The sequence below is a fragment of the Salvelinus alpinus genome, chromosome 7, assembly GCF_045679555.1.
Source record: "Salvelinus alpinus chromosome 7, SLU_Salpinus.1, whole genome shotgun sequence".
In the NCBI taxonomy this organism is placed as follows: domain Eukaryota; kingdom Metazoa; phylum Chordata; class Actinopteri; order Salmoniformes; family Salmonidae; genus Salvelinus; species Salvelinus alpinus.
In genome coordinates, this window is record NC_092092.1 from 10,935,747 (window position 1) to 10,951,537 (window position 15,791).

Sequence of the window (15,791 nt, forward strand, 5' to 3'; positions counted from 1 at the left end):
CAAAACAAACATTTTAAAAGGGAAGAAAATCCCAAATCATGAAATGTGGGTTACTATAGCTTAGACTAGATAAAGAGATGCTATAACAGTTGCTTACCTTGAGGTATATGTATTGGTCAGCTATGGCAGTGAAGGGCATCTTCAAGGGTTCTGGATCAGGAACATGCTGTATTCTACATTAGTAACAATGTCATGCAGCCAGATATTTTAAAACACAGCTGTTATAGCATAAATAACAGTGTTCATTCTATCATATTACATTTCATAATGTATATACAGTGGTAACGAACTGTCATACTTGAGTAAAAGTAAAGATACCTTCATAGAAAATGACTCAAGTAAAAGTGAAAGTCCCCCAGTAAAATCCTACTTGAGTTTAAGTCTAAAAGTATTTGGTTTTAAATATACTTAAGTATCGAAAGTAACTGTAATTGCTAAAATATACTTAAGTATCAAAAGTAAAAGTCCTTATATTAAGCAAACCAGACAGCACCATTTTCTTGTTTTTTATTTATTTACGGATAGCCAGGGGCACGCTCCAACACTCAGATATAATTGACAAACAAAGCATGTGCTAAGTGAGTCTGCCAGATAAAAGGCAGTAGGGAAGACCAGGGATGTCCTCTTGATAAGTGTGTGAATTAGTCAATTTTCCTGTGCTGCTAAGCATTCAAAATAACAAGTACTTTTGGGTGTCAGGGAAAATGTATGGAGTAAAAAGTACATACTTTTGTTTAGGAATGTAGTGAAGTAAAAGTAAAAGTTGTCAAAAATATAAATAGTAAAGTACAGATACCCTAAAAAAATTACTTAAGTAGTACTTTCAAGTATTTTTACTTAAGTACTTTACACTGTGTATATATATATATCTATATCTTATTATCATCATGATTGTAAATCTATTTTCATAGAGTTAGAGTAAGGCCAGGATTCAATCCGTTCCTTTGAGCCGACATACGCAGTGTTTACTGTGAATACGGTCTCTGCCAAGGCAGGAACATTGTCTTTAAAGGTGCAGTTTAAGTGCAAACATTCAGATTTTGTTGTATAGATCTGACTATAGCCTTGTAAAATACATCATGACACGACTGGAAAAGAAAACAGTTCCACATAGATATGACCATAATTATATTAAAAAGTTTAATCTGAAATAATGTTTTCAAAATATGTCATAGATCCATTTTTCTAAGGTTTGTTTTCTCTCACATAAACAAATATATACGAGCAATGTTTTAAAATAACAGCTTGTATATATCGACATTTGCAAGAAAAGTTTAAACCATAGATAATATACATTTGATATTCATACTCAGATAGACGATAAATGTACATTGTGTATAGTAAAAACATTTATTTTAACAAGTTTTGTACCTACATTAATCAAAAAAGTACAGCATATTTAATAATTTTACAAATTCTTCATAAAAAATATATTTCTGTACAAAAACATTTTCTTTTGCACCTACTTCAAGTCAGCAGCACGTGATATCCCGATGTTGTAAAATGGAATGATATTAAATTGAATGCAGTTATACACCTCTTTAGTTGGGAAACCATTTTACAGATGTTGAAAGAAAAACGTTATTGCAGCAAGCCCAAAGGAAGGCAAAATGTGGATTAAAAGCAGTGGGTCTTACATCAAAATGGTTACAAAGAAAGGGGATGATTTGATTAAATTCTGTCTTAACTCTATTTATTGAAACCACTGCCGTATAGTGCGTAGGTGTGTAATGAACACTAGGTTTAATTTGAAATGTAAAAAGTTAAATAGTTTGTAGAAAAATTATGGAAATTAAAATGCTTCTGATTTTCCAAACATACTTCACACATAAAATGCATCATACTCAGGGGAATTTTAGTTGTGCTACTATGGCCACAAATATAACAGATATGAAATGGAATCTGATATCTCACAAGATTATAATACACATTTTGTCACTGGTGCATTGATCTCTAAGCAAGTGCATATGATAACAGATTTCGAAAAGCCAAGCTAAGATAGTTCATCAACTGTAAGTTTTGAACATTATTTGTGAATACATGCATAACCAAAATTATTAGGAAAAACAACAAGCTAATCTCTGACTTTGGAATCACAGTGTACTGTATGCATTCAAGTAGCCTTAGCGTTGTAATAGGTCATTTGTAACTGTGACAGCTTTTGAATTGAATAAGGCAGTGTTTCCTGGAGTGTAAGTAAGTAGTCTGTGTTCAATTCATCATCATTGACTCAATACCCTTAAGGATAGGAGGGACATATCATAAAGGGAGAAAAACTGATTATTAAGACTAGCTTCTAAACGACCAGCTCATGCCACTGCTAAAGAAGGATTGCTATCCAACTTGATTCCCCACCTTGCCTTAAGTAGGCCTACCAAAACAAGGTTGTGTGTCAAACAGTTGAGTTGAGTTAAACATGGCATATTCGTATGGCACATTTAAAAAAAAATACACTTCTGCATTAAAACTGTGATTTAAAGCAAGGGCAGCATTTATGAAAAATAAAATTTTTATTAGTTCCAGTACTGTAGAGTAGAAAAATGACGTCCTTCTGCGCAAGAGGTATATTTGAAACGTAAGCAAATTTGCAGCAAGACCACAAGATAGGACTGCCAACTGTTGTCTAGTGTTCCGAATGTTGACAATGTTCAATGCCTGGGGTAATGTGAAATAAACTACAATATAAACAGCAACCTGATGATCGACGATACAAACAAACATTCATGATTAACATGCATGATACATACTGTAAGTATTTGATGCAATTTACAGTATACAACAATATTGAACATTGTTGTTTTTTCAGAGTAGATGAGCCAGATCAGTTTGCTCTGCAGTAATATTGATCTGTGAATAAAATTAAATATCATTCACGATTGCATGTACACCAGTTGCTCCTTAATTGATATTTGTGGATAAAAAGTAAGGAGGGTATTCCATACATTTATTTGCAAAACTAATATTGAAAATAAAATAAGCATCTCTATTGATAAACAGTAGCATGACATTATGCTCCCTGTGGATATGGAAATATACTGTATGCTTATCTACAAATGGTCAAAAACCCTGTACGTCATTTTTCAGTTAGTTTGAAAATTCCTCTTTTGCCTCATTTCATACCCATTCATAACACACTAGTGCAAAATTTGTGCGATAAAGTTTTTCAACACAACAGCTGAGCGAGTTCCTAGATTAGATAGCCATGTTCTCCTGCGAGACAGTTGTAGTTTATAGCATATGTTCCCTTTATTGGAGAAGTCTGGCAAGGAATGAGCAGCAACACGTTCAAAGTTGCTTCCTCCTTTGTGGTACATCTTCACTGAAGAAAACACTTTTTATCAACAATTATGTGGCTTTTCAAGACACTTTAGTATTTCCCCAAGGAGGGCCTTTGGGGGGAAAAAGACAGAAAAAAAGAAAAACGGAGAATGAAAACAACTTTCATCCTGCAAAGAGCCATAAAAAGCAGAACTCCTTGATCCTAGAGATAATCGTCTCTGCTTTATTTTCCTGGCCACATACATGATCACTGCTCCATAGAACACCAATAGTTGTCGTTTTATTTTGTGGTGGCAAGTCCATATAAAATTGTCATTGATTTTAAATGGTGTATTTTATCTTCTCCACAGAGAGGTTATAACGTGATGAGTTCAAAGAAATATTGGCATCTGTCGAAAAAATAAGATACTGCTTACCACAAGAGGTATGGCTGTAAAAGCCAGTCCAATGTTGGTGATAAGAGGGCTATACTACTGTGCAGACTGTGTTCAGAGTTGTATCAAACCTCACAGCTTTCGCCTCCGTGGGTTTCATGTTTGTGTCATACATAGGGTTTTCAAACGACGCTTGTCCATTGGTGTTTTCATGACCGGTATAGCCATTGTATTGAACTTTTGGTCTTGTTCTGAAAGGTGAACAAATAAAACGTATTAGCACATTTACGTTATTTTAATAACTCTACTAGCTATGACTGGTTTTTTACTTTTCAGACAAATGTGACTTCGTTTCATGAAGGGATGTTAAGGTATAGCAAAAAGTGCAATGATGAAGCAGAAACTCTTTCCCACTTGAGAAATCTCTGTACATATTGTTACTGCATTTTCAAATATACCAAATAAGAATACATAAAACCCATAGCTAAGGAAAATATGTTTCAGTCCTCATTTGATCCAGAATACACATTTACCATGGGACACCATATAACCTCTTATTACTTGAAAGAGGAGACTAGGGAGTCCTACTCAAAGCCCACTGAGCTGTTTTTAAACCTCAATATAAGATCAACGTAAAGACCTTGATTCCACCCAGGAGCATTTTGTAAGCCTTTACTTCAAATCAAATCAAATTGTATTGGTCGTATTACACATATGTTATCACGGGTGTAATAAAATGCTTATGTTCCTAGCTCCAACAGTGCAGTAAACGTAATGGTCCCTCCATTACCTTACAAATCTTACTAAGTCAGACAAATGCAGGTTTAGTGACTACCTGGAGGGTTTAGTGTCTTCTATTTAAACTTTGTGTGGATATATAAACTTTGTGTGGATATATATATAAAGTCCATTACCTAATCTTAGATCAAGGCATTGTTAAAGCAGGATCTATCTGCTGTGTGGAGAATACCTCTGCATATTCAAAAACACGTTTCCAAAGCCTTGCAAAGTCTCTGTGGGAGTATGAATGACGTAGAGTACAGATGTAGGATCTTAATTTGAGCCAGTTTGCTACAGAAGTAAAATAATCCTGTAGCAACTATGTGGATTATAACTTATTTACATTTTTGTAGGGGTTGATACTTTTTCTGTAAGGGAAAATCAAGTCTGAAATTTCAAAGTGGACATTTCAAACTTCAGAAGCCTTTTTAAACCTCAAATACACTATAAGTTAAACATTTCCTGCATTGCAGGAAGTTATCCTGCAAAAGGGTGATCAAATTAAGATTCTATATATGTAAGTAGTAATGAAGCCTTGTGGCTAAACATGTATAATATGGAAATGCAAAATTCTATACAGAAAGAAAGAAATATTGTAACTATCAAAACAGACTGATCCTACATGATGTTATTATAAAATTGTCAAAAGACAGTATTCAAAATCTGACACGTATGGGTTTGTAGCATTTGGCATACAAAATGAGTGAAATGTTAATAAAAGTTACAGTATACATTTTCTTTATCTATGTGAATATGAAGATACTTTCTAAGCGTGATTCTGTATTAATGTTAAAACACAATACTTCAAAACTCCTCTCCAGTAAATGTAACAGTCAAAAACAAATGGATTCTCATGATAGCTTATAGGCAAATGATCACAAAAAACAAATAGAACAACATTCAGTTGGTTGAAATATGCTGACAGAGAGATGACAATATGAGATCAAAGAGCACATCTTTTTCATTTTAGCCCAACAAATAAAAAAACTTTTTTTTTTCACTAAATGAAAAAAGTAAAAGACGATAATGACGATGTGAAAGTAGGAATTGTTGCGTATAGTGATTTAGTTTCTTATGTCTTACCTGCCGCCCGCCCTGATTACGTCTTTGGGTCTCTCATTGTCATCAGTGTCTTGTGAAAGTACCCTGCCAATTTTTCATGTACTTTAATATTAGGTAATTTCCATTTTATCTGACAATAATGTCACATACTTTATTTATTTTGTTTGTTCAGTTAGCTTTGGAAAACGCCAATGCAAATGTATTGTAATCATTTTGTTTCGCACTCATCTAACATTGGATTTTGTTATGTAACGATCTATCAACTGAAACTTTTAGGGATCACTCATCGTTTGGCACAGGAGTTTCCCATAACTTATAAGAGACTACGATGCTTAACATCCAAGCATATATGGACAAACATCACCAATGCAGGTTACCAAGACATCCAATAGCCGGCACTCCTTACCTGTGTTTGTAGAGGTAAAATGCAAACCCTGACAGAATAAGGGCAAAGAATGGCACTAGTATGGCAGCTGCTACTGAACTGCTGTTGGTGCCATAGTATGGAGGATTTGATGGCTCCAGGTCTGTTGTAAAGAGACCTAATAAAGAAACATAACAGTACAACCATTCTTGTCAAACTTCTTAAAGTAACTTATGTAAAAGCAATGGTATCAGGAAGTAAAAGGTAACTGTACATGTAGTTTTTGTTTATTACTAAGATTATACAATGATTGTACCTCCTCTTGTTAGTACAAATCTTCCAAAGTCCTTGCTTTGAATATGACCCTGGTAAACAAAGGTTTTCTTGTCAGACTCTGCGGTCACCTAAACCAACACAAAAGAGGAGGGGGGGGGGGGGGGAAATAGGACTTTTGCTGATTTTTCAGGGCATACAGTAGTTGAAATGCAGAACCATTACACAGCTATCGCTATTACCCATTCACCTCATATCCCTCCTTTGTCCTCATGCAGCTTATCACTGTCTCTATCGCCTTTGAAGTGACTAACTGCTATAGTGTTCACAAGAACATATCTTCTTTGAACTTACAAAAGAGGGCTACAGTCAAGTAATATCTTCAATAGACACATTTGAATTCAAATCATTTTAGGCCATTAGGCTATACAATTTTAAGTTGCAGTGTTTTGTGTTGGTTATGGTAGACAGAACCTAATGCCAGAGCTGCATATTGATGAATGACATAGTCTGCAGATGTTACCACCTCATGAACTAGATGTACAGCATTTGCAGAAAACTGAGCGGAGAGAATATGGTAGGTAAAGGAGACAAACTATTGTTGTGTTTCCTGATTAGGTTGGAAGTCCATCATTAGGCTCTTTATTGATAATTTAATTCAAATAAAAGACTCACGTAGCCATCCATTGCCCAGTTGTCATTCTTGAATTTACTGAAATGATGCTCTGTTGGACCACGTATCTGGTAAACCTTCAGCAGCAAATGGTTTTCCTCCTTCTTGTACGTTCCTGAAAACAAAGGGAATTGGGTTATCGGTTGGTGTTTACTGTTGTAATGTTGACTTCAACTGTAATATTTGCCTAATCAAATAATGTTAGAGTTAACATGTGTGTTGTGATTTACCAGCAAGTTTAAGCTGCACTCTGCTCTGATCCAGAAGAGTGACATTGACTCTACTTGTTGTTTCATTGAATCCATTTACAGTAATAGTGGCAACTTCTCTTGCTCCAAGGTACTCATAGAACCCAGTCCAGCCAAAGTTTAAAGAAAACACATCTACAGGAACTGAAGGAAAGAAAGACTCATGTTATACTGTATGACCAGAACAAAATAAGGTACTTTTGCGTCATCCATCGCCTGTCTGTACAGCCATCATTATGAGAAACCTCAGACGTACAGTTAGCACAATACGTGTTACATTGAATGGACATGCATTTGAACATGAATAAAATGACTCAGAGGAGATAAACGTACCACCAATCTTGTTTTTCTGAACATCTGACTCCACTCCTTTTTTACCATTTATTTTGGGCCCAACTGAAAGACGGAAGAAATAATTGACTACATGACATTTTATGGATGTGACCTACTCACTGCCAGTTGCTGCTTGTAGCCGTGTAATGACAACATTTTTTTTGGTCTACATTTTACCAGAGCGATTCAGACTTGATGATTGCTGAAATGTTGTATACTCAATTACCTAGATATTCTCAGCTAGCACAGGGCACACAGCAAATTAACTACTGTGTTGAATACCAATGTATGAGGGAAAATATGATTAACACATACAAGTAGCAGATTAACTGCTAATCTAAGTATATGGCCTGCAGTACAATTTATTCTCCTCAGGTTGTGAATGGTTCACAGGAAATAGTTACATTTGAATAATAGGCACATTCCAGTGCATAAGTATACCTTTGCAGACAGGTGGCTTTCCGGACCACTTAAAATCAGGTTTACATGTCCTGTGCTCAGATCCCCCGGCCAGGAAGAATCCGTCCTGACATGTATAAATCAAAGTATAGCCCAGAGTTGGTAGATCAATAGCCTTCACGTCAATGTTAGACAGTGTCTCGGGCTGTCTGCAGGCATGGGCTGCAAAAAAAGAAAGAACGAAGAAGAAAAAAACATGGTAAACACAATAAATTCACTCTACCACTGACCAGGATTACCAGTCAGAATACAGCAGCCCCACACCCACATCAGTATCATGGAGTTATGTAGAGATCGAGCAATCCTATCAGGAGCAAACATATAAAACAAGGCCAGAGTGGTACTATCCATCTGTAACATAATATATGAACTCAGTCTTCGCACTTTCCTGTCGTCAACTTAAGCCTCCCCACTCCCAAGCCTCTGACAGTGAAGCCGCTTTATGTGGAGGAGACGCCTGAAGAATTTCGTGGGTACGCTGTCAAAAATCGCCTACTGATTTACCACTCACATACGAACAGCTTAAACTTGGCAAACTTTATCTATTCTTTGCTGAGGGCAGCAATCCCTACTTAACTTCCCTCCATGATTCATACAGCTCTTTCTCAAATGTCCATTCCCTTTTGACAGTCCCACAATGGCTTCTACGTTGTGATCTTTCTTTTAATCCATATATACAGCTCAAGACCTATAATCCTGGGCAGAGTTATTAAGGAGAGAGATGGAGAACATGACACTACCATTGGGAGGGTAGTGACCTGGAATGCAGTAAATGAAAGGGTTACATGTGCTAAACCAATGCTCTACTCCCTTTGGCTGTCATACCCCCCCTACTGTGTCTCTACCTTTACTCATTAACAAGTCAACGCTAAGAAAATTTACACCTGGTGGATTAATAAATAACTTTTTCCTGTTTTCTTGACAATGTCCTGTCACAAAAACAAATCTTTCCAAAAATACTTACCGATACATTCTGGTTGCACACCACTCCACGTCAAATTTTCCAGACAGGTTCTTGTCGTAGATCCCAGTATGTGGTAGTTTTTACGGCATTTGAAGGAGATTTTGCTTCCAACCTGAAACGGAAGAAGACTCATTACTATAAATGGTCTAAGAACAACCAGATAATTGCTTTGACTGACCAGAAGACTATTTTAGCAAATTATCTGAGCACAAATGACAAATGACAAGAACAAATGACACACACACACACACACACACACACACACACACACACACACACACACACACACACACACACACACACACACACACACACACACACGCACACGCACACGCGCGTTCTGAAAGGCCCCAGAGTCTGCAACACCACTAAGCAAGGGGCACCACCAAGCAAGCGGCACCATGAAGACCAAGGAGCTCTCCAAACAGGTCATGGACAAAGTTGTGGAGAAGTACAGATCATGGTTGGGTTATAAAAAAATATTTGAAACTTTGAACATCCCACGGAGCACCATTAAATCCATTATTAAAACATGGAAAGAATATGGCAACAAACCTGCCAAGAGAGTGCCACCCACCAAAACTCACAGACCACGCAAGGAGGGCATTAATCAGAGGCAACAAAAAGACCAAAGATAACCCTGAAGGAGCTGTAAAGGTCCACAGCAGAGATTGGAGTATCTGTCCATAGGCCCACTAAGCCGGTGTGGCAGGTAGCCTAGTGGTTAGAGCGTTGGGCCAGTAACCGAAAGGTTGCTAGATCGAATCCCCAAGCTGACAAGGTAAAAATGTGTCATTCTGCACCTGAACACGGCAGTTAACCCACTGTTCCTAGGCCTTCATTGTAAATAAGAATTAGTTTTTAAACTGACTTACCTAGTTAAAGGCTAAATAATAAATAAAAAAATAAAAGCTGTACACTCCACAGAGCTGGGCTTTATGGAAGAGTGGCCATAAAAAAGCCATTGTTTGCCAAAAGGCATGTGGGAGACTCCCCAAACATATGGAAGAAGGTACTCTGGTCAGATGAGACTAAAATTGAGCTTTGTGGCCATCAAGGAAAACGCATCATGCTGTGGGATGTTTTTCCATCGGCAGAGACTGGGAAACTGGTCAGAATTGAAGGAATGATGGATGGCGCTAAATACAGGGAAATTCTTGAGGGAAACTTGTTTCAGTCTTCCAGAGATTTGAGACTGGGACAGAGGTTCACCTTCCAGCAGGACAATGACCCTAAGCATACTGCTAAAGCAACACTTGAGTGGTTTAAGGGGAAACACTTAAATGTCTTGGAATGGCCTAGTCAAAGCCCAGACTGTCACGTTCCTGACCTATTTCTGTTAGTTTGTTGTATGTGTTAGTTGGTCAGGACGTGAGTTTGGGTGGGCATTCTATGTTGTCTGTTTCTATGTTGGTTTAAGGGTTGCCTGGTATGGCTCTCAATTAGAGGCAGGTGTTTGGCGTTCCTCTAATTGAGAGTCATATTTAGGTAGGTTGTTTCACAGTGTTCGTTGTGGGTGGTTGTCTCCTGTGTCAGTGTTTGTCGCACCATACGGGACTGTTCGGTATGTTTGTTCATCGTCATTTATGTGTAGGCTATTCTCCCTGTTCGTGCGTTCTTCGTGTTTATGTGAGTTCGTCGTCCAGGTCTGTCTACACCGTTTGTTGTTTTGTTAGTTTAGTCAAGTTCGTGTTTTCGTGTTTTCTTTAATAAATTATGTGTTCACAACCCGCTGCGCCTTGGTTCCATCACTACTCCTCCTTTTCGGTTGAAGAGGAGGAGGACTACCGTTACACAGACCTCAATCCAATTGAGAATCCTCTTTTGCACTACCTTTTTTGCACTATTGGTTAGAGCCTGTAAGTAAGCATTTCACTGTAAGGTCTACATACACTGTTGTATTCGGCGCACGTAACAAATAAACTTTGATTTAATTTGAATCTGTGGTATGACTTAAATATTGCTGTACACCAGCGGAACCCATCCAACTTGAAGGAGCTGGAGCATGACTTTAAGAATGGGCAAAAATCCCAGTGGCTAGATGTGCCAAGCTTATAGATACAAACCCCAAGAGACTTGCAGCTGTAATTGCTGCAAAAGGTGGCTCTACAAACTGTTGACTTGGGAGGGGGGGGTGAATAGTCATGCACGCTCAAGTTTTCTGTTTTTTTGTCTTATTTCTTGTATGTTTCACAATAAAAAATATGTTGCATCTTCAAAGTGGTAGGCATGTTGTGTAAATTAGGGCCGATTTCAAGTTTTCATAACAATCGGAAATCGGTATTTTTGGGTGCCGATTATTATTTTTTTTACACCCTTATTTAATCTTTATTTAACTAGGCAAGTCAGTTAAGAACACATTCTTATTTTCATTGACGGCCTAGGAACGTTCTGCCTCGTTTAGGGGCAGAACGACAGATTTTTAACCTTGTCAGCTCGGGGGATCCAATCTTGCAACCTTGCAGTTAACTAGTCCAATGCTCTAACAGCTGCTTACATTGCACTCCTGTTACGCAAATGCAGTAAGCTAAGGTAAGTTGCTAGCTAGTATTAAACTTATCTTATAAAAAACAATCAATCAATGACTGTCATTGCTCCAATGTGTACTTAACCATAAACATCAATGCCTTTCTTAAAATCAATACACAAGTATATATTTTTAAACCTGCATATTTAGCTAAAAAAATTCCAGGTTAGCAGGCAATATTAACCAGGTGAAATTGTGTCATTTCTCTTGCGTTCATTGCACGCAGAGTCAGGGTATATGCAACAGTTTGGGCCGCCTGGCTCTTTGCGAACTAATTTGCCAGAATTTTACGTAATTATGACATAACATTGAAGGTTGTGCAATATAACAGGAATATTTAGACTCATGGATGCCACCCGTTAGATAAAATACGGAACGGAATAAACGTTTTGTTTTCGAGGTGATAGTTTCCGGATTAGTCAAAGGTATATGGTTTAGAGAGAAATAGTCGACGCGTTATAATTCCTGTAATAACTTGCGGCTGAACTTGAAAGGGGTTCCTTCGTTATTTTACCGTTCATGTCTTCCATAGAGAATGTCTTGATCTACTTCAAATAAGGTCTGTGTTACATGCAGGCTTAAACCGCCTCTGCGTTTTGATACCCGTGTAAATCTCACTAGGATAAGGTAACGTTTATCAACATATTTTCATAAATCCACTCTACAAAAAAAATGATCTTCGCTTATATTTAGCCAATATTGATCAGAGTTCCCTTGTCCTATGGATATCAAACAGTTATAAAATTGGCACGGTGGTGTAAGCCTACACGAAACACAGACCTTATTTTAAGTGAATCTAAAAATATCCTATGGAATAAATGAAGGAACCGCTTTTCAGATTTTGCAAGAACGTGTCATGGGAATTATGACTCGCACTTTGGTCGTCAATTCTTACCATGCCCATTATTAAAATAGGATTTCCTGCATATAGAAATTACAGTTTTTGTTTTCAACATTCATCACAGGTAACTTAAACTCTATTTTTATTCAAACAGTTGAGAGTATTTGTCTCCTAAGCAGACTCTTCAGTATCATTGTCACTTCAGAGCTGTGTGTGTGTGTGTATTTATGTATTATATTAAGTTAAAATAAAAGTGTTCATTGTTCATTCAAAATTATTATTATTTTTTTTAAATAAATTGGCCGATTAATCGGTATCGGCTTTTTTTGTCCTCCAATAATCGGTATCGGTATCGGCGTTGAAAAATTATAATCGGTCGACCTCTAATACAAACCCCCCAAAAATATATTTTAATTACAGGTTTTAAGGCAACAAAATAGGAAAAATGCCAAGGGGGTGAATACTTTCACAAGCCACTGTACAGTATGTTTACCCACAATTTGACATCGGTAGAAGTAAGGACCTTACCTCAATTCCTTGGGATGTGACTGGTATCCCATAAGATGGCGTTCCAGGGTCTCTGCATGTGTTATATGCAGGATCTAAAGAAAAATACATGTTTAGCTCACTGCCTATCAACATCATCATCATCATCACTGAAGAAAATAAGCAAACACTCAACTACATGACACCACACAACACAACACCACTACAGACTACACCACAACATACCACACCACAACTAAGGCAGCAGACAGTGGTGTAAAGTACTTAAATAAAAAATGTATTCACTACATTCTCTTAAGAAAATATTTTACTTTTTACTCCATATATTTTCAAAAAAAGTACTCGTTATATATTGAATGCTTAGCAGGACACGAAAATGGTCCAATTTATGCACTTAACAGAACATCCCTGGACATCCCTACTAACTCTGATCTGGCAGACTCACTAAACACACATGCTTCTTTTGTAAATGATGTTGGAATGTTGGAGTGTGCCACTGGCTATTTGTAAATGAAAAAAAATAAGAAATTGGTGCTGTCTTGTTTGCTTAATATAAGGAACTTGAAAATGATTTATACTTTTACTACTTAAGTTTATTTTAAATCAAATACTTTTAGACTTTTCCTCAAGAATTTCACTGGGTGACTTTTCCTTTTACTTGAGTCATGTTTTATTAAGGTATGAATGGGCAGGACAACCCACCTATACATGAGGGATGTATTCCACTCCAAGTCCCATCAACCTGACACACTCTCCTGGATGAGCCGACCAGGATGTTGGGGTCCCTACAGTAGAAGGTGACCTCTGACCTGTAGGTGAACTGTTTGCCCTCAGCATAACCCTCTGCTGGGGTGCCTGGGTCTCCACACAGCACAGCTAGGCACAACAAAGCACAGAGACCATTAATCAAATCACACACTTCACATCACACACATCCCCCAGGTTACGTGGGTTTCAGAATCTTTATTCACAATTTTTCATTGGCATGATGATCACAACGTTTCATATAGGCACTACTGACCAGCTAGTCATTCATAACATGGCTCTTGGAATTATAACATTACGAGGTGAAAAAATATATTGTTGTGAGAAACAGAAAGCACCATAGCTAAACTAGACCTGCTAACCCCTACTGTATAATGGATAATACAATGGTTTCAAGATGCTTTTTCATAATAGGTCCTTCATGTTTGTGAAATGCCCCACATAAATGTTCCACAAAGAGTTTAGCAGTGGAAGTCACTCAGACCCGTTTCAGACCCACAGTATGAGAAGTTGTTATTACAGAGTGTGTTCTCCTGCAGGCTTTCCATGACAACCCACTTTCCATGACAACCCACTCTGTGCATGGAATTTCAGAACATTCTGGCAGTACTTCTGACACCGTGTCAGGAGCTTATGATCAAGGCCTGCAGGCTGCAGCAGCAGACTCCGTCCATGTACCTTGTAATGCTCATGTTATGGGCAGCCCTAGCTGCGGATACTTGAGGGATCAATTTAGGAAATGTTGACATTCTTTTTGCATCTGTCACAACAGTTTCCCAACCTGTCAAATCTGGCATTTCACAGAGGATTTAGCCGGGTCATGCACCCCCCCAGCGGCACAACTTTAACAGGGCTATAGGAAGGATAAGTAGGCCAGGTGTGCACATTTAATTCTCTTTAAACTGATAGGCACTGCTTTCGTCAGTTTGATGCATCTACTATAAAATATTGTTTTACACAAACATAGCAATAGGTAAACACTGCTAAGCTTTGATGACACTGCCATTGCACAAAAGTTTAGATCAAGTGCTCAGATTTTCAGTCTTAAAGGGACTTGATTTTTAACTTACGAAGACATTGAGGGATTTCCCCTCGCCATGTGCCGTTCCCCTCACATGAAACGATTCCAGGGCTGGATAGCTGGTACCCATCGAAGCAGCTATAGGTGACGCTGGAGCCCCACTGCAAGTCTGACCCCTCAACCTTCCCATTGTGAACAGCCGGAGGACGGCCACACATGATCACTGATGTGGGGACAAAACAATATCATCAGTACGGATGTAATGATTTTTAGTGAGTAAGTACTGCATGTTAACTCAAAACATATGTTTTAATGTGCTAGAAAGGAATGGATGATTTATCGCGGTTCATATCCTCTTTGATGATCATATTCTGTCTCCCACAGGGAGAAAGTGTTTTCATTTGCCTATTATTGACAAGTAATATAGTTAATTGGGAAGTAGAGGTCCCATTAATCACAATACATATCCGATATGGACTGTATATCTGTTTTCGATTATATGCAGGGTATTGCACTGTTATTTCCCGTTGAGACGATAACATATTCTAACTCTAAAAGAAATCATTGCAAATGCTGTGGTATTGGATGTCTATTCTGTAAAAATAGGAACTTCTGGCATATTAAACAGTATTCACCCACAGGATTGCAATTGGTCTATAACCACATGTCTGGTAAATCGCTACTGTGGGAAATTATATGTGAAGTGCACACACATTCACTCTCTGCCTGTCAATCTGCTTGGGAGGAGACTTCCCTGCTCTATGCTTGTCTGCATTGCACCACTAACTGGATGCATCGTTTTCTCCACACGTTTCAAGTCTGACATCTGATAGCACAGATCCTACACATTTCATGGATAACATCCCTTCAGTCTGTGTAAGTGAATAATTTGTGCTTGCTGTGCCAAAAAAGGTAGAGAAACTACTCCAAACAAGATCAAAAAACTTTTCGAGTTCTTTTGATCTCCGAGTGCTTGAAATTCTGGAGTGTTGTGATATCTGTACTATATTTCTCTGGTTGCGTCTCATCTCAGCCCTCAGTAAAGAAATGAAAGTAGAAATGTTTGTTTCTTTGTAAGCCAACGACAAGTATTATTGAGTCATAACCAAAGTTGAATTACCTTTACAGTAAGGCTTGGTTTGGTTCCAAGACCCGTTCTTGGTGCAGAGGAGCACAGATGAACCGACAGTGTCCATGACGTGGCCTGGGTTACAGTGATACTGAACAGTCTTGTTGAAGGTGAACTCATTTCCTATGTAAATCCCATTGGCAACAGGACCTGGATCTCCACAGCTGATCACTGTTGAATTGGTAGAACATT

General features: G+C 37.9%; 1 protein-coding gene across 1 annotated transcript in view; it reads right to left on the reverse strand.

The window, feature by feature from the left end:
* Nucleotides 1-1,327: 1,327 nt before the first annotated feature.
* Nucleotides 1,328-15,791, reverse strand: part of LOC139580473 (CUB and sushi domain-containing protein 1-like) — a 451,300-nt gene continuing 436,836 nt past the window's right edge. The window contains exons 59-71 of the mRNA XM_071409207.1: nt 15,591-15,770; nt 14,520-14,693; nt 13,387-13,560; nt 12,706-12,779; nt 8,810-8,921; nt 7,828-8,007; nt 7,387-7,449; nt 7,036-7,197; nt 6,808-6,920; nt 6,176-6,263; nt 5,902-6,037; nt 5,517-5,579; nt 1,328-3,904 (exon numbers count right to left, since the gene is read on the reverse strand). Coding sequence (XP_071265308.1) covers nt 3,745-3,904; nt 5,517-5,579; nt 5,902-6,037; nt 6,176-6,263; nt 6,808-6,920; nt 7,036-7,197; nt 7,387-7,449; nt 7,828-8,007; nt 8,810-8,921; nt 12,706-12,779; nt 13,387-13,560; nt 14,520-14,693; nt 15,591-15,770 — 1,679 coding nt within the window. The 3' untranslated portion in view covers nt 1,328-3,744. The remainder of the gene's footprint in view (nt 3,905-5,516; nt 5,580-5,901; nt 6,038-6,175; nt 6,264-6,807; nt 6,921-7,035; nt 7,198-7,386; nt 7,450-7,827; nt 8,008-8,809; nt 8,922-12,705; nt 12,780-13,386; nt 13,561-14,519; nt 14,694-15,590; nt 15,771-15,791) is intronic.